The following is a 25,751-nucleotide window of genomic DNA, read 5'->3' on the forward strand; positions in this document are numbered from 1 at the left end:
AAACTAACAAAATAAGAAATTTCCCTCTAAATCAAAACCTGCAACTCTGATGAAATCCTAGTGCCCATGGGAGGCGATCTGGGTCTGGGAGAGGAAAGCTTTTTAGTTCGTGTGCCTGCTTGCTTCTTAGCTCTAACCACATGAATACGACAATACCCAAGGCTCCAGAGTCCCATACATACCAATTAAACTTGTGTGGTTTACAAGACTAAAATGAGAGCGGTCAGGAGGAATGATGTTCATGTAGCGTATCCACGAATCAAGATGTGGCAGCCAAATCTAATTTTAACCCTACTAACCTCAACGGTGCCCCATAAAGTGCTGAGAAAGAACAGAGTGGGATCACTCTAAAAACCAGCTGGAAACATGGATACGCCGACACCAACCTGCTGTGGCCTGGGATGCTGGGGTTCAGTGAAGACCCATCGCAGTTAGGCTCAATGTCAGAGCAGTGTATGTGTGCACTGCACTCCGATGGGTCCCCATTGCCCCGTGGATGTAACCGATGGGTGATGGTATCTCTGTGCACCGAGAAACCAACCTGTTGCTGGCATGTGTTTGGTTTCGTTCGTTTCATTTCTGGTTTGACGCCTCATTCATGGAGCCCCTCAAGAAGAAGAGCTGCCTGTACAAAAGGGGTTCAAAGTTCCCCCAGGGTTATTTTCTTACCTCTACCTATGCTAGTGCTGATGCCTACTTATGCTGAACCCTCAACACAATACCTAAGAGTACAAAAGGAAAAACCAAGAACAAAATATTCTGTTTTCCATAAATGTAAGATTTAACAAGTACTGCTGCAGATTTAGATGCCTTAGACTCACAGGCAGTTTCAATCCTCTGAAAAGAGCAAGTTACAAGGTATTTTCCAGTAGCAAACACGGGGAAAATATCTTATTGAACTTAGACCCTGGAGAATTTTATGGCAACCTACCATCCCTTGATACAATTGTGTTTCCAATGAAGAAACAACTATTTCTTCAGATTCAGTCACATCTAACATTGTGAAATGCTGCCCAAAGCTCAAAGAGTGATTCCAACACGCTCCTGTAACCCCCCAGCTCCAGCCCCTTGGGCATCTGCCTTGCAGTGACAGCTGCTCTTGGAGGCAGGCATGGAAATACATTAACCATAAATAGGTTGTTCTTCAATACCCAAGAAAAGCAACTTTTCTCCAGCGTGGCTCAGTTAGGGAGGCTAGGCGAGGCACTGCTACAATTTCCAGGTGGCACAGCTCGATTCTCAGCCAGCACTGGCGTTGTTTGCTGGTATCACAGCAGCACCTAAATGCTACCACCTCAGAGCAGAGCGCCGGTGCAGCACAGCTCGCTCGTGCGTGTGCTGGGGGAAGACTGCTCCTTCCCTTGGGGCACTTACAGGCTGGGAGCAGAGAAGAGACAGCAACAGTAATAAAAAATGTGTTTTCACAGACTGCAGCTTGCCATCTGCTAAAAGTGAACGTGCTGGCCAGTAAACAGGGGCTCACTGCTCAAAAGGCACGAGGATGCATCCTGGTAGCTGGGGCTTGCAAATACGCTGCTACCACACCGCTCTCTGATGAGCTTCCAAGGACCATGGAAGAGCTAAATTTCATGAAGCAAATGGGGAAAGGCTAAACATTAATTACAACTACTCCATCTACTAGTGCAAACTTTTAACAATGTTACTGCAGAGAAACCACAGCAATTAGATTTTGCCTAATGACCACATTGTTCAAGGGGTTTTATGGCTTACCACTTAAAAACAAACGAAAAAAACCCTACTTACTGTCCTACGATTTTATTTTTAGAAAACACAGATAATCACAAGGACATTGGAGAGACTAGAGGGAAACCAGAAATGAACAATCATTCCTGTGTGCATGTACATTTGTAAAAATGTGCCCGTCAAACACGCGGCAGGTAAATACAGCTACATGGAGATACTGTCCTATTCAGATGGCGCGATTAAAGAGCTAGCAGAAGTGAGTTGGAAAGAAAGAAAATTTAAAAGGCTAAAATAGTAGTTATTCAAGAAATAATAACTAGTCTACAGAAGCAGAAAGGTGCAAACAGCGAGAAAGAAGCAGAGTTATTTCAGCTTACCGGTAAATGAGGGGAGGGGAGGGAACCAGTTAAACACAGGTTAAATTGCACTGGAAATGTTTGCAGTCACACAGTCTGAAGTCTATTCAATGGTCTGAGCACTGAAGTGCCAGAGTCTAAGCATTTAAGTTGAACTGGACTATGCATTAAAAAGTGCCCTGATCAAAACGAACACCAGAAGCAGGACCGAGGAGGAGCGCCTTTTCTTCTCCAGCCCCTAGACTGTACTGAAAAATGTCCAACGGAGCCAAGAAACCACAGATGTGATTTTCTATTGTCCCGCCTCTTTTAGGTGTTTGGGCAGTAACCATTACTTTCATATCAAAGTGCCCGGCTTATTGAGAACGCCATCAATCCTCGATCCTAGGGAAGTACCATCATTCTCACATCACAGGTAGGAAACTGAGGCATAAACTAACCTATGTGCTACAAACGGTATTTCAGAGGAAACTGGTGAAGAGTAAAGTTCTTCAACAGTCCTATCCAGCTTCAATTTAACCCAAAAGCCATTCACTGGGCACCTTGTATTCTACCTCCAGCCAAGCCTCGCACTTCCCCTGATGTATCCCCGTAACAGGGCAGTGGGGCTCACCGAGCATCACCACGGGCTGCAAGACCGCAACGTCAGAGCATCTCTCCTCTTTGCACATCAGCTTCACCCAAGGCTGACAAAATCCTGTAGGATCCATAAACATGGCACTTCTCTGCTTACCCAAGCCAGCGAGTCCAGCAGAAGTGGCGCTGCACACACGTGACACAGCATACAGTGCATGGAACAACTCCCTTTGAAACGCAGCTTCTTGGAGGGGAAATTTCAGGCATTGCTCCAAACACTGCTTATGTATGAGCATTCCAGGTCGTTAGAAAAAAATACCTAGCTGCAGGAGCAGCCCTTGGACTAAAACTTAAGACTTTTGTGTAATCTCTGTCAATGAAAATCCTTTAAGCACACAATTCTGTTTCTTAAGGACAGGCACAGGCAAAACTGCAATCACAAACTCTTCAGAGCTGCGACCGCATTTTTGCCAGAGGCTTAGTCCGTAACTGAAACTCTAACAGCCATGCCGCGATAAGGAAGGAAGGAAGGAACCGCAGCAGCCATAAACACCGGTTATTCGGGTTAGGGATAACTTTAACCAAATTCTGTGTTTCATCTAAGTTAGTCACCCAGGCCCCTCTAAAATAAGCAGAGAGACATAGGTGCACATTCTCCTGGGACAACTCATCCCAGCTTTCTCAAGCGTGTACGTTACGATTATCACCAGTGAGATCAATCCAAGGACCATCTCTGTCTCCTTCCCACTGCAGAAGTCCAAGCTTAGACGTGAAGACCGAGGTTCGACATGACAAAGGATCCCATCCATTACTTCTTTCAAGCATTTTTGTCATCGGTGATTCGTCAGGGTTTTAAGTTATTATTACTGGGGCAAGGGGCTGTGGATGGGAATGTTTGGTAAAGAATGTGAGGCTACAAGAATAAAAATGCTGAAGGAATGTTGCAGGTCATCAAGTTTCGTCCTGAGCTACTGCAAGCAGCCATACGTTGCAGACTACTTCCAAGCAATGCTTTCAGCTTTTGTTTACTTGAATTTCTGCTTCCAGGAACGAGAAGGATCCCACTTGCGTTGTGCTGCAGATTGTCTCACCTTACGCCAACACCCTTTGGTCTTAACTGACAGAACCACAGAATGTTTTATTTGGGCATATAAAGGGCTTGGCATGAGACAACTCCACAATCTGGGCAGTTTTATGATTTTAATTCATAAATTTGTACATACCTGCAATATGAAGTTCCCCCTGAGACACGTGACCCTGCTATCAAAAAGCAAACATGTATTTAGTGATTAAGCCAGATTTGGCTCATCGTGCACTTGTAATATATCATCAGTATCAGAAATACGATTTCAATCTTGTGTGTGCCTGTGGTGCTTATTGCTAATTTTCCCTCCTAGATTCAAACTCTCGGAGCACCTCCCAACATCAGCACAGCAGCACCTGCTCACGCTAAGGCTGCTTGTAGCTTGCTCCTATGCAAACCGGGTAACACCAGTTAAACCAGCAAAACCAGCTAAAACAGGAATGACTGCAGGTGTGGAGGGGTGCTCACAGAGGAGGACTCTGAGGCATGTTTAAAACAGGAGGTTTGTAATTAAATTATGTATCAATTCTCGGTGTCTACCCAGGGGACAAGAGGTGCTCCCTCTTTTCATCAGGTGGAATTTGCTGAAATGTGAGAGAGCTCAGCAGGCAGCAACATGAGTAGCAGGCTGTAGGGCTGCAAGAGAGGGAAAACGGAGGCTGAGAGAAAGAAATAAATGAAGCTAGCCACAAAAATCACATCACGATAAAATATATATATATGATGTTAAGCTCCTCAGTTACTTCAGTCAGCTTTAAATCAGTTTGTTTTCAGTGTGGGATTCTGCTCTTCCATTCAAATATGATTACTGGATTTGGTTCCTGTTCTTTTTATCGTGCTATCATCTCAAGGAATTAAAAAAAAAAAAATCCTCCCTGTGGGAAATCTGCCTTCCAGTTGACGATGTATCTGCCATTTATCAAAGGTCTGAGCCATCGGGATTTTTGACCCCGTGTTCCTTTTAGTTCCTTAAAAGTAGCCTCGCTACTCTTGAGGAACAGCACCAAAACCTTACCACAAATGGGCTTTTGCCCAGTTTGGGCAGATAATTACATTTACCGTTACAGACAGCGCAACGGTAATATTGAAGTCAATGGTTTTTATAGATCCCCTCAGCACAATTTATTGCAAACTGAGCAAAACAGAAAACCAATTAAATAAAATATCTTCCAGAAGAATACATTTAGTGATCACTGAACACTACAAATGATATACAGTGAAACTGTATTACAAAGAATAATATTTTTAAAATTAAAGAAACATTTGATGTCTGGGCATCAAATACAAAAAAGCCTGGACCAGCTGAAGTTTGCATGTAGCAATTTCTGTGGATGTGCAATAAATCTTCCCCTCTGGTAAGGTGCTGCTAAATACTGAGTCTTGACAAGACTGTGTGTATTTTTATGTTTATTTCCCACAACAAAGAGCTACTCATTTAGGAGGGATCATGACATCAACTTTCTGGACAAATAAGTGCCTGCATGGGACTTCATATTGTGACAGCAAACAAAACGAGGAAATACTGGCACCATGAAGCTGCAGCCTCAGAACTAATTGGCCGACATCCTGTTCACGACACTTTAGCAGTCTGCACAGAGCGTGCAGAGCATCCTAGGAACCAAAATCAACCGTGGATATGAGTCTCATTCTTCCTCTATTTCTGTTTTGGCTTTAATTTTTTTTAAAAAAATCAACTGGTATTAATGCGAAATGGGAATTCTCCAGGGGGGTCAAAAAATACAGTTTTGCAAAGAAAGTTGTTCACCTAGCACAAAACCAGAAAAGCTTCTGGGAATACCGTAAGTAAGGTCTCCTAAAGAAAATGCTAAAAGTTTTATCTGTCAAGTGCCTATCTTCCCTAAATCTGAACGGGCAGTGTACTTTGAGTAAAGCCAGGAGAGCACATATTCAACTTAACGCAGTAAGAGGCTGCTCTGTAAGCGTGCACAGCTCCCCGTTACTCACCAGTTACACAAACGTCAGTCACGAGCCCTGACCAGAGCACGTGTGTGCCGCACCACCCACCTGCCATGCCTTCGGCTTATGATTATTGAAGACTGGAAAGGAAATCAGTTCCACTTGCGTGAACCTTTGTTTGAAAGTAATAGTGCACAACAGATTCCTGTGGACGTAGGGGACAGAGAACAGCAGCACTAATTGTAGGAACTCACCAACCAGATACACCCTCGGTGTTAAAGGACTGGGTCTGCAAGGCTTGCTTCACTAGCGGCAGTTTTAACTATGCAGCCCGCTGTCAAGAAAGGTCAGGGAGAGGCTTACCGTGTATGGAATCTATAAATAATTTATTATCAGACTACAAAATAAAGGCAATGAGGACAGAAAACAGGAAGCAATTAGCATAGCTCCCCACGCAGCTCTCTGGTGACAAAGGCAGGGAGCATACCGCGATCTTCCCAGTGATTCAAGCTCGCTTTGCCATCAGTTCAACCACATACACTGCTGTGCTATCAAACCCATCAATTTCCCTAATTCACAAAACGAGCGGCATTATGAGAGGACATCAGACTTCTACGCTACAGAAAAGAAGGGGGAGGAGAGAGGAACAATTTAATTTACAGCCTCCCTCGTTTCTTTCAAGGCATCGCATGCAACCAAAAGTCACATGCTCCTGTTATGGAGGCGCAGGAGGATTTACAAGACGTAAATACATATTTTAAAAGCTCCATGTGCACATCAGCCTAACCTCTGCCCCCCTCAAAGTTATTTATTTGCCCTAGATCCACACTTGAGGTGCTCCCGATGAACTATTTGTGCAGGTGATTGTCCCCCAGAGAAGCAGCTGCCCCCTCAGCTTTTACGGTTATTTGTCTCCCCATCACGGAGCTCAGAGGAATAATCCCACTGCATATTTCTTCTTCATTTATTTCACTAGGTGAGGTGTTTAAAAGGATATACGGTCATCTGGAGCTCATCACTGTCAAATTTTCAGCCACGCAGCTGTAAAGGGTAAAGGAACTAGTTTAGCTCCATGGTTTACAAAGCGCTGAGTACCTCCAATGAGGTGCCAAATGTCTGTGGTGACACTTGAAGATTGCTTAGTGCCTCATGAGGTTCACGGGGCCTGATCCAGCCCTCGGTTATGAGCGACGGTCCTTCCATCGACGGCAGCATGCCTGGGACAGAACAGCACTTCACGTTTCAAGCCTGTACCTCCGCAGCAAGGGAAGCTCTCCTAGGCTTTGGACTTACAGGATAAGGTGCCAGGGTCAAGAAGAGCTGGATGTTAGCATTGCTACCTCCAAAAAACACCCAACCCAGAGCGAAATAAACAAACAAACACTCAATACTACCTTAAATATGTTTTGGATCGGGTATTTATTTTCAAACGTTTTAATCTCAAACACACAGAGGCAGCAGAATTCCCTCCAAACCCCGTAAGCCCATCCTGCTTCCACTGCGCTTCATTCATTTCTTCCGCTTTCTTTCCAAGGAGGAAAAAAGAAATCTCTTTTACAAATCATTTTTCTCAGGAAGCGTTTGTTAAAATCAGCTCTTCTGCTGGAAATGTGCAATAAAACAAAGCTAACAAGAAAAGGAGGCACAAAAAGAACTGCTGACAGTCAGCCTTTAAAACACCCAGTGCAAAAAGTCTGCCTGCTCTGCCTGGGCTAGGACAGCAAAGCCTTTCACTCCCAGGTCACTCCTTCAAACCCAGTCTTGCTTGGCAGTAATCACCTGATGGCAGGCACGGCAAACAGCAGTAACTGCTTTAAGTAACTCTGCAAAAGCATTTCTTATTGAATGTGTAAATACCGTAGAGAATATCTGCAGGCATTCAGGATGAGAGTGCCACCCGGCAATGCTGAATTAGTAGATAGCAAACAAGCAAACAAAAAAGAACTAAGAAGTTGCATCAAAGACCACGCTTCTTTCATTTCTTCTGACAGTTGCCATTTATCTTTGCTCTCGAACAGACTACTTCATACTACGCTAGCAAGTGAACTGTAGCATACTGTGAAAAAATCAGAACGTTTTAGCAACACAAGCCTTCGCTGCAGCATCTGTTATTAAATCTTTGCAGAGAGGTGCGGAGAGACCACCAGCCATAAACATGGATTAGCAAGGCTCTACTATGTTCATTTCAGAGCGCCAAGCACTTTGCATGAAAGCGCTATCTTGCCTTTTATGTCAAAAAATGAACTTCTGCCAACTTTTTAATACTGGATTCTTCAAGGAGGCAATCCTAGCAGCCTGCAAGCACCGTCCGCAGGCAAGGAACGGCAGCAGCCTACCGGGGAGGAAGGGCAGAGTCAGAACAGCTGATGCCGCTGATTTGCAACGCGTTCCGCGAGAAGAAAATGGCCATCCTCTTACCCTTCCTCCCCCAGCAAATGAGAAACCGCCTCTGAAAGCGTCAAGCTTTGTGATGTTGCCTCCACCTCCGGCACACGAAAATGCGTGGTAACACAAGAGCTGTGCTCCCGGGAACCGCTGCGTCCCCACCCGCCGAGCCGCAGCCGCCACGCATCCCGGGTGAAGCCCTAACCAAACAGGTGGAAAGCAGGACCCGGCACCCCACGGGAAGGATGACAGCTCGCACGTTTGCGAGCACCACAACACCGGCGCTCTGGACCGAGCCGAGTTTAAGTAAACTTTATGCTAAACTCACGAAGTTCAAGCAGGGTAGGAGCTCAGCTGAACTGCAGTAAAAACACCCGAGGGTTTTCCTGAAACGCTAAAATCCTCTAGGGGAAAGTTGATCTCGAGCCTTCCTACCATTTCCCTGCCTGGGAAGTTATGCAGGCAGCGCAAGGTGCCGGGTACCGTCTGCCTAGGACGCGCACGGGTACGAGGTGCTGTCCGCGTGCGGGAGAAACCGCAAGCGGCAAAGCCCCGAGATCGCCCGTGCAAACGCGCAGCCATCGGGGTCGGTACGCGGAGAGGCGAGGGCTGGAGGAAAACGAAACCGGGCTAAAAGCGGAGCGGGGCTCGCCGCGAAACTTCGGGGCTAGAAGTGCTCAAAGTGAGGAGCCGCGGGACGCTGTGAGCGCTGATGCTGCAGGGCGAGCCCCGCTCCGGGCGCCGGGGTCTCAGGCATCGCCGGGGCTGGGACACAACCGGGGGGTGCCGGGGGGGCGAGGAGGAGGGAGCTGAGGGGGGAGAAGCCCCCGGGGAGGGGCAGGCTTGGGGCCGGAGGCAGGCGGGATCCCGCGGGTGTCCCGAGGGGATGGAGGAGCCGAGGGGGCGACGCGAGCTAACCGTGCGGACCATGGAGAAGGAGATCCCTGCGGGGTCCCCTCCCCGCGGAGGGCAGCGCCTCTCCTTCAGCCGGGGGTGCGCGCCTCGCCGCGCCGGGAGCGAGCCCTCCTCCTCCTCATCCTCCTCTTCCTCGCCGTCAGCCACCCTCCTCCCCGCAGCACCCTGCCCCTCCGCTTTCCAAACTTTCCAAACTTTCGGGAAGCGGCACCTCGCCGCCCGTCGGGGCGCTGCTCGCCCGCGGGGACCCCGCCGGGCACCGGGCACGGACCACAGGGCGAGACGAGCCCGGCGGAGCGCTGACACCCCCGGCGGCCGGGACGCAGCCCCCCTCCCCGGCTCCCTCTCGCTTCCCCCCCCCCCCCCCCCCCCCCCCCCCCCCCCCCCCCCCCCCCCCCCCCCGGCACTCACGCTGCTGTTCTCTCCCGTCCAGTGCACCATCGCCTGGTTGTGAGCCGCGTCCCCTTTGAGCACGAAGGAGGTGCTGAGCAGGGCCACCCGCTCCCGGCCCCCAGCCGCGGGGGATGCTCTCCCGGCGCGGCCGCCCCCCGCCGCCTCCCCGGCCGTGCTCCGCCGCCCCCCGGCCGTGCTCCGCGCCCCCCGGCCGGGCGCCGCGGGACCGGGGGGGCCGCAGGGCTCGGCGCAGCGCAGAGCGGCGGCGGAGCCCAGCAGCAGCAGCAGCAGCAGCGGAGGAGGAGGAGGCAGGCGGGAGGCCACGGCGGTGGCGGCGGCTGCGAGGGACACGCGTGGCCCGCCGTGCGCCATGGTGGCTCTCCGGAGTGGCAGTGACAGGCGGGGAGGTGGCGGCGAGGGAGACACCGCCGCGGAGGGCGGGGGCTGGGGAGGGTCGGAGCCGGAGCCGGAGCGGGGCTGAGCGCCCGGCCGGGGCGGCGCCGCCATCTGCTGGCCCGCAGCGAAACGCCGGCACCGGGGGGAGAGCCCGGGGCGGCCCCGCCGGGACCGGGGGAGGCGCGGGGGGGGGGCACGGGGCGCCCCCAGGGGCGGCCGCGCTGCGGGGTCGCGGGGGGGCGCGCACAGGGGCGGCCAGAGGGTCAGGCAGAGGGTCGCCCACCGGGTCACCCACGCCACTACAGGCCGGGTCCCACTCTGGGTCACTCACTGGGTCACCGACCGGGTCACCCACTGGGTCACCCATGGGGTCACCCATGGGGTCACACTGCAGGTCACCCCCAGCGCTACACGCTGGGCCACCCACCAGGTCACCTCCGTGGCCACCCAGCGGGTCACCCAGCGGGTCACCCACTGGGTCACCCTTGGGGCCACCCACCAGGTCACGCTCCAGGTCACCCACGGTGCCACACACTGGGTCACCCAGCAGGTCACCCAGGGGGCCACCCACGGCGCTACGCATTGGGTCGCACTGTGGGTCACTGACCAGGTCACCCACCGGGTCACACTCGGGGACAGCGACCAGGTCACCCACCGGGCCGCAGCCACACACAGCCGCCCGTACCCCGGTGGGGACACGCTTCGGGCAGCTGGGACTGACCGGGCTCCAGCAGCCCTGCCGCATCGCCGGCTGCTTGGGGGCTTTGCCCGCGGCACCGCAGGGAAAGACAGGGCCAGGGCGCCCCCAGCCACCCTCACGCAGCCCCTCGGTGCGGACACGCTACCTGCGGACCGTGGAGCGGGCACGCCTGGCCTCTCGCAGCACGGGGTTTGGCCGCGAGTCCCGGGAAGGTGCAGTGGCAAAGCCAGAAGGGCTCCGTCAGAAGCTGGAAGCAGAAGAATGAATGAAGCAGTTGCAAAATTACAATTTTCGTGATTAAGATAAGGAGCGCTTCAGTGGAGAGCGGGAGCGCATCCTTTCTTCTGCCCCGCAGCTCCTAGCAGGCAGCAGGCTCGTCACCAGCATTTACCAGAGATGCTCACCCATCCAGTATTGCCTGTTTTGGGGACCTGGGACTTGCAACCTGTGACCAGCTCGTGGAAGCCCCCAGAAATGCTAACTGCAGCTGTGGTCGCAGCTAAGGGCAATGCCCGGGTCCTTGCAGTGCGGCACAACTGGAAATAGGCAGGCAGAGGCAGATTTAGGCACATCGATGCTCTCCCTGCTCCTCTGCAACGTGAGGTGTAACTGTGAACAAATTCGTGCCAGGGAAGCTTTCTGGTGCTGTGACAAGGGACGTGGTGGAATCGCCAACAAATTTAGGCTGGCAGGGACCTCCGGAGGGTCCAACCTGCCGTGCAGCCCAGCGCCAGCTCTGATGCTGGATCCAGCTTCAGGGTAAGGTGGGGTTGCTCAGCCCACGTCTGGAAGGCCAGCGAGGGAAGTAAGGATGGCAGCTACAGGTCGGCATGTTAGATGGAACGTAACAGAAGAGGTCAGGGCTGGGCAAAACCACGGTGAGGGAAGTCAGTAAAACAGTTTCGGTTGTAATCTTCCTTTACCCTAATGGCCTACAAAATTAGGATTACAAAGGCATTTCTAGGAGGATGAGCAGAAAAAATAGTATCCACTGTTATAACCATACCATTTACAGGGCTGGAACTTCTACCGCAATTACCTGGAGTAACCTGGTCATCCCAAATTCCTGTAAGAACGACTTGCAGTAGGCATACACCTCCCTGTGAGCTGAACATCCATGGTGCTGGCACACCTGCGGTAACCTGGCCTGTTATTACTGCGGTGGCACAAACTAGAAGGCAGCTTCAAATGCAGGATGACTCCCACATTTCAAAAGGAATTAAGATTTCCTTTTTAAATAAAAAATCCCGTGTGCTTTTTTCCACAGCTCTGAAAAAGCCCTCTTTCATAGTCCCAAGCACAGCCCCCCAGCCTCAAAGGAGCCTTCCTCCCCCTCGCTCCTCTGCCACTGATTCTGAATTAAGGGAATAAAGAGCCTGCACTCGGGGACCTCAGCGGCAGCGCTGCTGACCCTGCCACCAGGCCACGGGCAGGCCCACATCACCAGAAGCTGCCGCTGGGGCCCATTTTGGGGTACTGCGTATTAAATTCATTTCTCAAGCACTTTGTCTCTTGTATATAAAGCAGACTGGTCTTTTAAAAAAAAAAAAAAAAATCTTGATTTATGGAGAGAACACTGGAGCAGCAGGGAAGAGATGATAACATCCTTAAAAGGCCTCTGTGGCTATAGGAAGCCATGTAATGAAGTTAAAGACAAGTGTGAGATGAGAACAACCCTTGCATGCAGTTAGTCTCCTCACATTACCTTACTCCTCTAAACCACCAGCCTTTGTAAGAGGAAAAGCACCTGGCTTCAGTGGGCAGAAAGTCAGTTTTCCAGACAAAACCCCTTGGCTCTGGCAAACTGGTATCAGTGACAGGCGGTGGTAAAACATTTGTTTGAATTTTTACTGTGTGGACGTGTTATTTAGGGGTCGGCTTGCAGAAAACACACAAGTGACAGTGGGAAGCCATTCCTGCTGGGCATCACTTGCGTATCGACTGCGTCACCTTCCGTCTTGCACCTCAGCCTCAAAAGAGAACAAGGGAAAAAATATAACCCTGAATTCTTCAGGAAACACTGACCAACCACAGTCGTATCAACCAATATGAAGGGTGATTTCTCAATTATTGAGTAATTTTTGTTCTGGCATGACGGCCATCCGACATTCCCAGACACCGCCTGTGAAATTGTGAAGATTACTCAACATTTGTATAATAACCTAAAAATACTCCGAATAGAAGGAAAGGCCTGAGTCCCTGCAGATTTAAACTTGCAGACAAGAACCAGTGCTTCAGCTGAACGCCACATTCAGATGAAGCTGGGCAGTGCTGTGCTTGCCCATTTTGCTTTCACCTCAGTGTTGGACAGACAGGGCTCCCAGGGAGCAGCAGCGAAGACAGGAGATAACATCCAGGTTCCCTAGGGGCAAGCTCCTTACACCTGGCAGGAACTGACATTTCCAAAATGAAACTGAAAAACAAAACCAAAAAGCAATCAGTTGCCCTAGAACTAATGACACCTGGCTTCCTCCAGCTTTGCACGTCGTGGGTCTGCAGACGTTTTCCCACTGGCAAAATATCTTTCCCATACATCTCAGAGGATCCTAACGAATCCACCAATGAAGTCCTCCTTGTCTGCCCCAAGATTTTCCCCTCCCTGTACTTGCTAGTTACTCCTGTGACCTCCCCCGTTTGCCAGTTTACTCGGAATTGTCTTACAGGTTGAGAAGATGCTGCCCAAGGTGGATGGAGAGAAAGCCATCGTCTGACTGCTCCCTGACAACACAAAACATGTTATGAAGATATTTGCACCACCTGTGTCTATGCAGCACATTCTCAGGATAGGTACAGAAAAAACTTCAGCCGCTAGGTAAAAGGCTTTTACCCAGCCACTTCAATGGCTTTTGAAGCCATTTTTACAGCAGCCAGATTAATGCACACTTACAGAACCTTCTAATCTAATAAATAATGTATATTTAATATATCCCTAATTCACTATAATACAGTGCTGTAACTCTAGGCTAGGGATACGGCAGCAACAATACCAGTTGCCCTATATCACTGCTGTGCGCGCTTGATGACAGTACAGCTCAAAATACGAGTATCAGCCAGACTGGGAGAGAAGGCTGAGATCTTTCAGTAAAACTGAAAAAGAAGTTTCTCCCATTAATTTCTTTCAAAGTCCTGTAGCTAAATCACCTCTTTCCATTTATTCTTTTGGTCCAGGTTTAAGGATTCCTAAAACAAAAAGGCTTTCCTAAATTTCTGCCACCTTTTATCTCTCCCATAAAGTCTGGCCCAGCAAATACACTCAGACACACAAGAAGAAAAATAACCCAGTATCAGACACCTCTGAGCTCCTCTAGTCCCAGAATGGAAATAGTAAAAGCTTGAAAAAGAGTTAGTGCCTTGTAAATCCAAGACAAGTTTCTTCCTGTTAATGGCAGAATTATTACTGCTATACTAATAAAGTCTACTCACATTTTTATTGACTGTCAGATCAGATTAAGATTAAGAAGGCTTCAGTTAACCACTTGATTTTTAGCAGGTTTGTTTCTGATCAGACACTGAGGAGTATTACAGAAAGTCGCAAGTCTGCTTGGGCAGAAACCAAGATGCAATGCTAATATTCCTCTTGTTATCGGATGCAAGAAGAACTCTTGCAAATAAAAATATCGATAAATTTGTTCTGTATTTCATGCTCACAGGCTTCTTAGCACAGTAGAGCAAGATGACCACAGAGGCACAACGCTGTAGAAAATCACAAAAGAATCACCCATGCAAGCATGCTCCTTATGGCTCGTTTACCTATTTAAAGGTCGATTTAAATTAATGTATCAAGATACATTTAGGACACTTTATTCTATAGATTCAATACAAAAATGATTGCCATTTACATTGTGTTAATGTTAACACCATCACTCAGCGCACAGTGACCTGCAGGGTTTCCGACAAGCCGCTCATGCATGAGAACACCGTCATCTCACACGGGTCGTGTCAAAGCAGCCTGCTTGCTCCCACCGCATTGCCAGCTAACAAATTAATAAATGGCAAAGCTTTATTGCCTTGTAACCCAATTAACAAAAACCAAATGCCTTCTTCTCTATTATATGTAAATTATCATGCACAATGCCGTACCCTAATTGCCCTAATGCCAAACAGCAGTTTTTATTTAGCATGGCCGCTCAGGATCCAAAATAATTTCTGGTTGTATTGTTACAATTACAAAAATAAATAGAAAGAATAGAATAGTACTCTTTCTATAGTCAACAAATCTAGGTGTCTTTCTTAGCACTTTTCTCAACAATGGCTCCATTTGGCAGCGAAAAACCCAAGCTGCTGTCAGGCTGATTTGTTCGTGCTAGCTCATTGCTGCATTGCCCTCAGCCGTTAGCTCAGATGCCCACAGAAGAAAACCTAATTAATAGCAAGATATACTCATCACAAGAAAAAAAAAAAAAAAAAAAAAAAAACTTTACTTCTGTGAGCAGTTCTGAAGTTAAAAAAAAGAAAAATAAAGAGAGTGGCTGCATTTGTTCTATGAGGGTCTAAGCTATAAAGTATGCTCCCAATTATCCTATTCACATTTGAATGATATAAAGCAGAGAGAATTTCAGTACGTGTTATCTCTGATTATTGCTGAGTGCTGTGTTCAAGTGTGAGTGTGCTGACACATGCACACGAGAAAAAACTTGGAAGAGCTGCATGGGATTTGGGGGAAAGCTAACTAGCTTTTCATTTTAGCAGTACTAAACTGTCAGCCAGCGTGCATGCCGAAAAACGGACACAACCAGCCGCCTTTATAAGGGCTGGTAGCCCGTCAACAAGAAGTCACTGAGACAGAAGAGGAACCTATTTCTCTGAGCATCTTCAGCTCTCACCTAATTCAATGAAAGTAACTGGTATTTAGTATGAACAGCTCAGCATCTCGCAGGATTTTCGCTAGCAAGTAGGTAAAAAAATGCACACCATAATTTTCTCTAGCTCATAAACTGAAGTTGTCAAATTTCCATCACTTACAAAACAGACTAAGAATGAACACAAGCTGCCTTGAGCCCCCAAAATTTTATCTTTTTTTTTTTTTTTTTTTAAAAAAGCAACCTAACCTGCATCAATTTGTTATGCCACAGAACCTGAAGTAGTGGTTTAGTCTGAACTGAAAACACATGGTGAAAAATGCTCTGTGGTACCTATTGTAAGATTATCTGTCTGCAGCCTTCATAATTTCTCACTGACAATTAATGAGGAGAGGTCTGAAAACATGAGAGGGCTGGATTCATTGTCTATACCGTAAGAGCTCACAACAGAACAAGCAGAGCTTTTTCTTTCATGTGGCTAGCTAGACTGTGGGAATTTTCTCACAGAATAGCTCTGCAATCATTGTGCTCTTTCATTCCCCAAAATTTCATGAAGCTAATTTGAGAAAACATGGAAAGCTGGAAAAAAAATGGGGTATTTAGGTAAGAAAACTGTGCTGTGAAGGAGGTAACACTCAGGTTTACATTCAGCTTCATATACATACAGATACACAGTTCCTTTTGTCTTGAAAGTACTGTTAATGCCTTACCAACCACTTACATGCTCATCTAACCTACAGTATTTTTACCCGTGTCGTTTTGTCAATCAGTTCGCTGATACAGCTGCATTTCTGAGAAAATGATATCAGAAAAAGAAATAAACATTAAACTCAATTGAAACCAGTCCGTTCTGAATCAGTCTTATGGTCTTTGGCAAAGGACCCCAAAGACACCGCACAGGAGATCTGCCCAGCCCTTACCTGTTCCGTGCCCTGGCCTAGCACGATTCCCTCAGGCTCTTCGTGGAAATGAGTAGGCTCCAACTCATGGGTAAGAGGCTTTGACCCCCAGAGCAAATCCCAAATGTTGTAAGCAAACAGGCTTCAGTTGGTGTGGGACTGGGTGCTGACCACACGCCTGCTGGATGCGGGGAAGGCTTTTGCTCTAAGTTTTCCAGGCAGGTTGCTAATTTTCATCTCATGTCTGAGGTCTCCAGATGGTAGCAGTGGCCGGCTCAAAACCAAACCAGCAAGAATGAGAGGTTTTTGCAAAAGCCGTTTTCAGCTAGAACATCACAGAAGTCCACGCTACTTTCAATCCATGAAATAGATTCACTGATAGCAGTAACAACCTTCAGGAGCAGCTGGTTTAAACAATGACCACAAAAGTACGTTCATTTTGTTTAGGTGGTACTTTTTTCTGAGATGGGTTATTCTTTTCCATTTTTTTCCTCATTTGTTTGTGTTCTACATTTGTGTGGTCTAGAGGAATGGATAAAGATGGATTTTTTTTTTCTCCCCAGTGAAAAAGCAAATTACTGGAAGCAATGTAGCACTGCAGAAATGTGTACGATTAGATGCCAGAGACCCTGACTATCACACATTATGGGGAAGACCATTTTCCAAAAAAGCCATATGGGTAACAGTAAAAATTAAAGTAATAGAAACATAAAAGACAACTGGCGCCTCTCCTTCAAGCTATTTTTCCTGAAAAATGGAACAGCTGAAGGCAGATGTTTTGCATAAGCAAAAGGCTGGGGGGCTTTGGAATCACAAGCTGGAGAAATACAAAGAACTTCACCTTTTCCAAGGCTCCCCTTATCAAATCGATTTCTATATTTAAACGTTGCTTTCCTTTAAATCACTCTTGTTCTGCTTTTGAGCTTGTAAAACAAAACATATATATATCTCATAACATCTTAAAATCTTGTTTTACGCATCAAGCAAGAGTACGTATACCAAGATAGCATACCGGTTCTCCCAAAGAATAGGTAGCATTGTCCTATGAATATACGATAACCTATCTCGATAAAAACAAACGAGTGCATAAATACCACACTGTTTTGAACAGTCCTATACAAATTACACTGTCAGTACTTCTAATCACACATAATGAAAAAATATCCAACAGAAAGTATTTCCCTATCCTTTTTTCTTTCCAGCGCAGTAGTTTCTCTCCAAGCCCAAAGAACTGCAGCCTTGCCTGAAGGTCCCTTTGATGCAGTTTTGCAATAGCCTAAATCTGTAAAGATGCAGGTAGGCATTTGCAATGCACTTGGCTCCTAACTTGCACAAAGATCAATGGGGAGCTAAGAGCTCAAATGCTTTAGAAAATGAATTTGCCTTTTGAAATCTGGCACAAGTGGCTGTTTCAATTTTCGCTGGGATTATCAAAAAGCAGGGAAGTCTGGGAAACGTGTATGTTTTTCCATATGTCTGCTATACGATTCACCTGAAAACTGCGAATAAGCACTGTGTGAGAGGTAAATAAGAGCAAATGTGTATCTATAGGAAACAATACACAAAGCTTTCTGCTTATACAGCAGCTGACAGACTTGCAAGATTTTTCTTAGAGCTCCAGCTACTGGAATCAGGAGACTGCATAAAAATCTCAGTGTTGGCATCTAAGAGTTCGCTAGCCTTTGTGTTTTCAAAGATAGAACACACAGAGCAAATAAATCCTCTAGAAACAGGGAATCGGAAGCCAAAGAAGGTGGAGTTGAGAATTTCACTCGAATGTTACAGTCTTTAAGACAATCTTGTGATTTTTCAACCTTACAGTTTTTCTCTGGCAGTGCTAAGGCTAAGAGGTCTCGCGTGGTTTTCTCAACATCTTCCTTCTCCTGCCTGAAAAAGCTTTTGGTGGTTACTGCATTCCAGGATCTGAGCTGATTTCTTCTGGTTTTGAAATGATACTGTGGAAATAATTTTTAAGAAAAGAATAAAAAGAGACCTAACTGGGATTTTGTTTTCATCTCTAGCTGGTAATACCTTACCCTGATCTACAGAAGATTGGACCAGAAATTTGGGGAATATGGAGAATTAAAAACAAACATCTGGCAAAACAACTCTGCTTAGGGGTCATGAAGAACATACTAAATCTGAATTACATAAATTGTAAACATTGACAAAGAAACAGACAATTACTTTTATATATATTTTAGTGGCAAAACTCCTACTTCATGTATGATTCAGAGTCTAGCACCCAGAAAATCATTTATCCACCAAAATATTTACATATAACCAGAAAGAAAAAAATCCAGTCAAATAGAATGATCACATCTTTTCTCCCAAGAAACTTGCTCAGGAAAAAAAAACAGTAAGGCCACAGATTTGTTTCTGCTATCATAAAGATTCTGCAATTTTAGTCTGCTGTAATCATCTAAATTCATCCATCAATAAACATAACTACACTCAGTCTTATTCAAGAAAAGTCATTAAAAATACCTGAGTGGTAAAGCAAAGATAGCAGTCTCTGACAAACAAACATTCCTTCCATAGCTATTTTTATAAGGACTAAAACACCTACACCATACTATCAAAAATTACTTTTCCCCATGAATTTTAAAGCAGTTTCATGTGGCAAAAATAATCACCTTTTGTGCCTATAGTGCAGTGTTTATGTGTTTTCCCTTGTTCAGCTCTCAGCCCAGGAATAAATCATTGTTCCTGCAATTTTCCAGCAGTGCTCTTGTAGTTTTAGCCTGCATGGAACTGCATCGCAGGACACAAATCTTCTGTTTCGGGAAGAAAAAATAAAAGACTTCTCATGGGGTCTCTGTTGTCAGCAGAAAAAAAATATTAGTGAAGATACTCAGTTGTAGCTGGCTTGATGCAGAATTTTTCTGATCCTTAATTTATTTCTACCAATCTATCTTCAAAGAACCTTCATTTTCTAGGTTCTCCACTCTAGCCGTATTAGTAGCTACTCCTAGGGATACGAGTATTACTGTGAATCAGATGTGTATTTCACCTTTTTTTTTTTTTTTTTTAATATTGGTTAACTGAGTCAATCCCCATCTCCAGAAACACACGCTAACTTCTTGTGAATCTCTGCAACATGGCACGTGGCCCCTGGACTTCATTAGTTCGATCAGTCACTGGTTCCTACAGCAGCATTTGATACACTGCTCGTCTCGGTAGGGTTATAAATTATGGAAAATATGTTGAATACATTACTGACTTTGCGGTGACAAAGAAGAGCAATAAAGGAAGGTGCTCAGCCAAGGCTCACAAATCAGCAGAGACCTTATGCGGACATTTCACTTAAATCATGCAAGTGGAGCCACAGACTTCACTAGGAATCTTCCTCTGCGTCCCTTGAAGCAACATATTTCTGTGAATTTTTAAAAAGGGTTAAATATGGGAAACCTCCTGGCTTCACGTCCAGTGCAGTCACCAAGCATTAGCATTTCAGAGGAGGAGGGCTGACTCCGTGGTACTATTTCCCATACTAATGATGTGCCAATGCAGGCTGTCACGTTTGTCATTTGGACATTTTATTTCCAGCTTGCCCTAAAGGCTCAGCCATGCTCTGACCCCTAACCTAGGTTGGAAAGCCATAGTTAAAAGGAGTGGCCAGTTAGTAATCTGAGGGCTGAAACTCTTTGGTTTGCAGGTCTTACTGAAACCTTAGAGGCACCTGGATTCTAGGACTGCCGTCAGGTCAACAGACCCACCAAATTAAAGGGCATCGCTGAAAGGGGAGGGTTACGCACCAGGCACTAATCAAGGACAGGTCACGCAATGCCACAGAAAGAAAGCTGCTGCTTCTGGTCACCAAACAGCTACCGGAGAATAGAAGTAGCCTCCAGCCATTCAGAAGTTAACCACTGCTGACATACATCACATTTAATCATGTCTTAACAGCTACTGCCATTCACTTATTTCTTCTCCTGCTACAAATGGTTGGTTCTGAACCTTAGAAATATTTATTGCCATGCAGACAAATGAAGCCTACAGTGATCTTTTTAGGTGGATATAGCAACTAAATGAGCTCTATCGTAAGCAAATGTGGCTCCACTAGCGCCACAATGCAAATAAGATGCTTTTCATAACTGTTCTGCTGTGACGCATTTCATTCTTTCCCTTCGTGCTGTTTATACACTCCAAATACCTGCCAATACTCCCCAGCATCATCTTGTAATGGTGGTTTCACCAGAGTTTACCCATTAAGCCAGATTCACCTCTACTGCTAAAAGGGAAAACCAAAGCAGCTCTGAAGCAGCCCAGCTGTGCTCTCCTCAGCTGTGCCACCACCGCGCTGCGAGCGTGCTAGCTTAGGCAGCTGAAGCTCTAACAGTAACCGCGCTAACTTCTTCCCAAATTCCTCGTCTCACGGGAAGCCAGGAAGGGATTCACCAGCACTTACATTTTCCTTAGGGAGCTCCCTGGGTAGGGCAAGTCAGGATCGGACTCTGCTTGATAAAAGGTTTATCGGTTATAGATGCTGTGGATCACTTGTGATCTTCTTATCTCCTCCTTCACCTCTGGAAGTCACATATTAGGTGTCTGTATATCCTGTGCTACAAAGACCTTGCTTCTTGGCAGCTGAGCTTTCAGCAGAGTCTGCGCAACTTTCAGTAAATGTTATTTGATTGCTGATCCTTTTCGCAAGAACACTTTACCAAATTCCTAACTTATTCTGGACTAATATCTTCAAAAGTACAGTGCAGCAACCAGCGTTCAAAGTAGGTTTTCTTACCAAAAAAATGACATCATTAATGCCAGGTTTTGCATTTGAAGAAACAAAGCCCTATGGATTATAAATTACGTGTCTATAACATCACTGAAATCTGTAGAGTAACATACCACTTACTCCTGTGGTTATTCTGACCCCGCAATTTTGAGTGTTAAAAAAAATTACGAACCTACAATAAGATAACAAAAACAATGCAGAAAGGAGGCAAGTGAAAATATTTAAACGTCTTCCTTAAAACAGACAAACAAGGAGATATTTGCAAATATCATAACTGCAACTTCATGTTTGTGAACAGCAACCTAATGAAGTATTGCTGGGACGCAGCCCATTAAAGACTAGGAGACGAGAACATTGTCATTGACTTTAGCGCGAGCAGGATGAGGCTTTGTAGATAATCATATAGCAGTCTACTGAGACACGGCCAAACTTCGCAGGTAATCAAATACCTCCTACAAGCTGCTGTTCTGATAAGCACAAGATCACATCACCTTCTGTGTAATACATATGCTCTACGCTTCTCAGAATAAAATCTGTGTCTTTTATATACATGTGCATACCTCATGAGTGTTTGGGTAGGGAATACTTGGGCAATAATGGTTTAGAAGAGCTTTTGTTGGATGTATTTATTTCCCAAACATGTGCAGGTGTGAGAGGCAGGGAAGTTTGGCTCTTAATACCCAAACATTCCTCATTTGCACACCTGCACTTCTGGCTGAAGACCAGAATGCTGAGAGCCTGCAAGAGGCACCGCGGCGTGATTAATATTAATGTTTAACATTTACTAGCCCTGTGCACTGACTGAGCTAATCAAAACTGAATAATGCGTGGCACTATCCAAATGGCTAAAAATATAGCCCATTACATCAAATTCGTATCCCTTATGAAGTCAACAGTTAGTTGCTCCAAATACCACGTGTGCTGAGAAGCTCAGGCTTTGGTGATAGACCGAGTACAGCTGCAGCGCTGACCAGGACAGAAAAGGCATTTATCTGCCATGTTGTCTGAACATCCTTCCTTCTAAATCCTCACGGAACCGTGTTGGATGAGGTACTTAAAAACAGGCTTCTCCTCAATCAAAATTTCAACACAGCATCTGCTCTTTCATTGTGTCCAACGGCAGCCAGACCATCCACACGTCCAAAATCTGTCACCCCCCCAGGATTCCCCTGCGGTACACACGATATCCTGATTCGCTCAGGATGCTGTCGTACGGCGGGATTGCTGTGCTAAGCTTTCTTTTTAGAGCACTTTATATTAAGGAACCTGTGAGCACTCATCTACTTCTTGAAAAGCACTGGGAACAGCTCTTACTGATTGTTCCATATGAGGACCGAAATTGCCTCTCCTCTATTTTATGATGTATTTCTTCAATACCTGTCAGTAAGCACGCCGTTCTCAGGACACTTCAGACTCAACATTTTCAGTCTAGAGTTCACCAGCTGCAAATATTCACCCTTCCACCAAGTTCTGTTCCCACTGATTTCTCTTTTTCAAGCCGGGATTTTCTTCCAGGCTTAACATGGAGAGTCGGACAGTTGTGAGTGGCTCCTAGATATCAGGATATCAGACAAAATAGTAGCTACCAGTAGCTATCAGACTGATGTGCAAATATTGTTGTGTAAAATAAAAAAAAAACCTAGACAGAAATACGGCACCTGTACCTTTTTGCCACTAACCCAAGTTCCCTGTCCACAGAGGTGAGCAGGTCACTCCAGACCGGAACCCAAGGGCTCTGGTATTAGGGATGATTGTGGGCGCAGGGAAATTGAAACTAATGAAATGAAATTCAAACTTAAATGGCAGCAAGGTCTCATTCTTATTAGCCAAGGATGTGGATGGAAATAAAGGGTCAAAAGTGCAGGAAGAAATACGAAGGTGAGGTACGAGGACAAGTTCCCTAAGCTGAAGTGCCGACATTTGGAAGGGAACGCCCCTGGTGACTGCAGATCGCCGTGCAAGTTTAAGGACCAGCAGAACAAGGCTTTGCCAAGAAAGGTTTAGGTACGGTTGATTCTGGCTTGGAGCCAAGGGGTTCACCAGATGGCCGTTACCAGACTTATTTTGTACGGTCTTATTTCATGTCAAAACACCGCAAACGGGAATTTAGCCCTCAGCTGCATAGCTTCCATGCACACAGAGCAAAAACCCATGTAAAACCTGGGGCTCAGCTCTTCCTTGACCCCTTTCAGCCAGATTTTCCTTTTTCTTCCTTCAAGTTACAAACCATTATGTATACATTAGTTTCCTGGCTAATTTGCACAGATTTTTTCAAAGCTCTTCTATGGTTTAGGCTTATGTTATCACTTAGATTTCCAGTCACTCTGCTTGCCAGCTCCTTTACCCTCCATTACCTTGTCTGATAGAATTTAGATTGCTGTTGCCGTATCTACTTCACCGAACCATTTAAAAGTCATTCTTAAGCACTCCTGTATTATTTCTATAGCAACTTTCATTTATTGTCCTCCCAAACCCTTATGTGTTGTACTTACAGGTCTAAGATAACACCTTATGTTAAGATGCTATAAAAAAGTACTAGAATAAAAGTGTATCTCAGATAACAGTTTGTTACTAGTGGAATATCTTGTAGCTTTTCCTTTAAGCAAGTGATTCTTCTATCAATAACAACGTTTTATCTTGTTATAGGTTTTAAGACATCCTCTGCATAAAACCATGAACACAACATTATGACAAGGTGTGCTCGTTATTAACCTTACGGTGTATTTATTTAGTATTTTTATTACTTTAGCTGCAATCAGAGATTTTTTTTGAAGTCTTCACTTAAACATGGGGCTGAGGCACAAGGAAAATGTCTCAATTTTTAACACTCTCTCACCTTAGTGGTGCCCACATCAAACTTTTAAGTCTGCCTAACATAAACACAAGACCTGTGCCTTCCATGCTGCGTTTCAGTACTACAGGTCTCAGGCTCAGACTCAGATCTATGTCTACTCTCAGTGCCATTGTGACCACCTCCGGTTTTCACGGTTCACTGCTCTGCTCCATTTCCCTTGTCAGAGCCCCCCATTACCTTTAAGTTATCTAGTAAGCTCTTAGGAACGAGGATTACCTTTTCTGACATGTTTGTATGCTGCTTGACAAAATGAGCCCCAGACCTCCAATCTCCCATCACTTAAGCACTTTACCATTGATTTGCAAAAAAAAGAGATGGGAGAGAAAAAAAAAAAGAAAAAAAAAAGCAAAGTAATGCAGAAACATGGAAGACCCTGACAGGGGAGCAGGGACTGAAGGAAGAACACGGTGCTCTGGGAATGTGAAAGCAGTCAGAGGAGCAGGATAAAGCAGAGAAGCAGAGCCAACCGACTGGCATGTGACAGCTGGGAAGCACCTTTGCATACAGCACTCGGGGAGCAGTAGTTACAGCAAACAAGCAAACAGCAGTAGCTGCTTGTGAGGCAATGCAGGGAAAGAGCTAAAAGAAGTACTGGTCAAAGAAGTTACTTGCTCCAGAGCCAGGCACCCACTGGAGAGAATTTGGCCCTCTGGGAGCACTGAAACTCTTAAAGATCAAGAAAGGGTGTATTAAAAGACATCAAAGGGGTAAGGTCTCGTCTTCCTGGATGAATTGCACGACTGATTAAAGCCATTGAAGCACGGCTTTTGACCTTGTAAATGGCATGACAAGGCACTCAGACATTCTCTAACATCTACAGAAAAGAAATTGAAAACAGACGCAAAGGCAGTTTTCATTATTGCACAAAACTATGGTGTGCCTACACTTTAAATACTGCATGGAGTGCTGATCCTCACCTCAGAAAGGATGCAACAGAACCAGGAAAAAGAACGGGCAACGATGACTGAAGTACGAGCAACATCTGCATGAGAAAAGGCTAGTCAGACCCTTGGGCTTGGAAGAGGGATAACTGAAGAGTATAGTTCTTGGAAATAATTGATAGGGACAAAGTAGCTCATGAATTCAGCATGGAGCAGGTCTAAAACAGAAAATGAAACACTTCTTAACATAATTAAATTCCACATGAGATGCTGTGGAAGACAGAAGTGTAAAGAGACACTAGAGAGAGGTAATGGCGCATCAAGGCTTTTGAGCATCATGGTATAAATGAAACATCCAGGTCTGAAAGTCCCCAAGTTGCCATTTGTAGAAAGGTTGAATAGCACCGGGGAAAGATTATTCTGCATTTGCCCTGTTTCTTTTATTTTCCCCTAAACATCTGTTACTGGAGATTGTGAGACAGTACTCTATTTATATCTCCTTGCTCTGTCTGTACCACCATTTAAATTTTTTAAATACAAAGAAGCTTAACTAGAAAAGGAGAGAGCAGCAGCAAGCACACTTCTCTATCTCTATGAAGCTACACTCAGATATGGAGCAGTATTAACAAAATAACAGCACAGGCATTTGAAATTCAATTATTTACATGCCATTTTGCACTACTTCCAGATGGCATTATCAAACTAGCCAGACTGCTACCAGAACTGTGCTCTGGTCCCATTCACTTCATGGGACAGAATTCACTTTTGCAAGACATTACGCAAGGCAGCCACAGAAGCATAAGGGTCCCCAAAATTTGGTGTAAAAGCACTGAGCTTAGTTTAAGGCTCCCCCTTACTGAATATGTTATGTCAGTGATGGTGCAAGATTACCAAGTTGAAAGAATCCATCATCTAGTCACAGAGGGATTTAGGGAAATGAAATGATTCAGTGTCTCAGAAATTGCGAGGGTGGACTGGAGTATGTGTTCTGGACAAATAGGATTAAAGACATAATGGCATAAACAGGACTGCAGAACGGGAGTCTGTATCTGCTGGATAGATTACCGTTCGTTAATGGATATTTTCAGCAACAATTTGGGTTCAAATGAATGAAACCCAGTGCATAGTGATGGTAAACTTCTAGTAACGCTCAC

The 25,751-nt window shown here is 45.8% G+C and overlaps 1 protein-coding gene and 1 long non-coding RNA gene across 12 annotated transcripts in view; both read right to left on the minus strand.

The window, feature by feature from the left end:
* The window catches only part of SORCS2 (sortilin related VPS10 domain containing receptor 2), a 544,650-nt gene extending 534,779 nt beyond the window's left edge, over nt 1-9,871 (minus strand). For all 11 annotated transcript variants that reach the window (XM_066996540.1, XM_066996538.1, XM_066996537.1 and 8 more), the window contains exon 1: nt 9,349-9,871. In XM_066996540.1, coding sequence (XP_066852641.1) covers nt 9,349-9,837 — 489 coding nt within the window. In that variant the 5' untranslated portion in view covers nt 9,838-9,871. The remainder of the gene's footprint in view (nt 1-9,348) is intronic.
* Nucleotides 9,872-17,804: 7,933 nt separating this feature from the next.
* LOC125179968 (uncharacterized) lies at nt 17,805-20,853 on the minus strand. The gene is made up of 3 exons (XR_010830953.1): nt 20,536-20,853; nt 18,761-18,901; nt 17,805-18,079 (listed from the first exon to the last, which is right to left on the minus strand). It is a non-coding gene; the product is annotated as an uncharacterized lncRNA (long non-coding RNA).
* Between the last annotated feature and the right edge of the window lie 4,898 nt (nt 20,854-25,751).

This window comes from Anser cygnoides, chromosome 4 (assembly GCF_040182565.1).
Source record: "Anser cygnoides isolate HZ-2024a breed goose chromosome 4, Taihu_goose_T2T_genome, whole genome shotgun sequence".
Classification (NCBI taxonomy): Eukaryota; Metazoa; Chordata; class Aves; order Anseriformes; family Anatidae; genus Anser; species Anser cygnoides.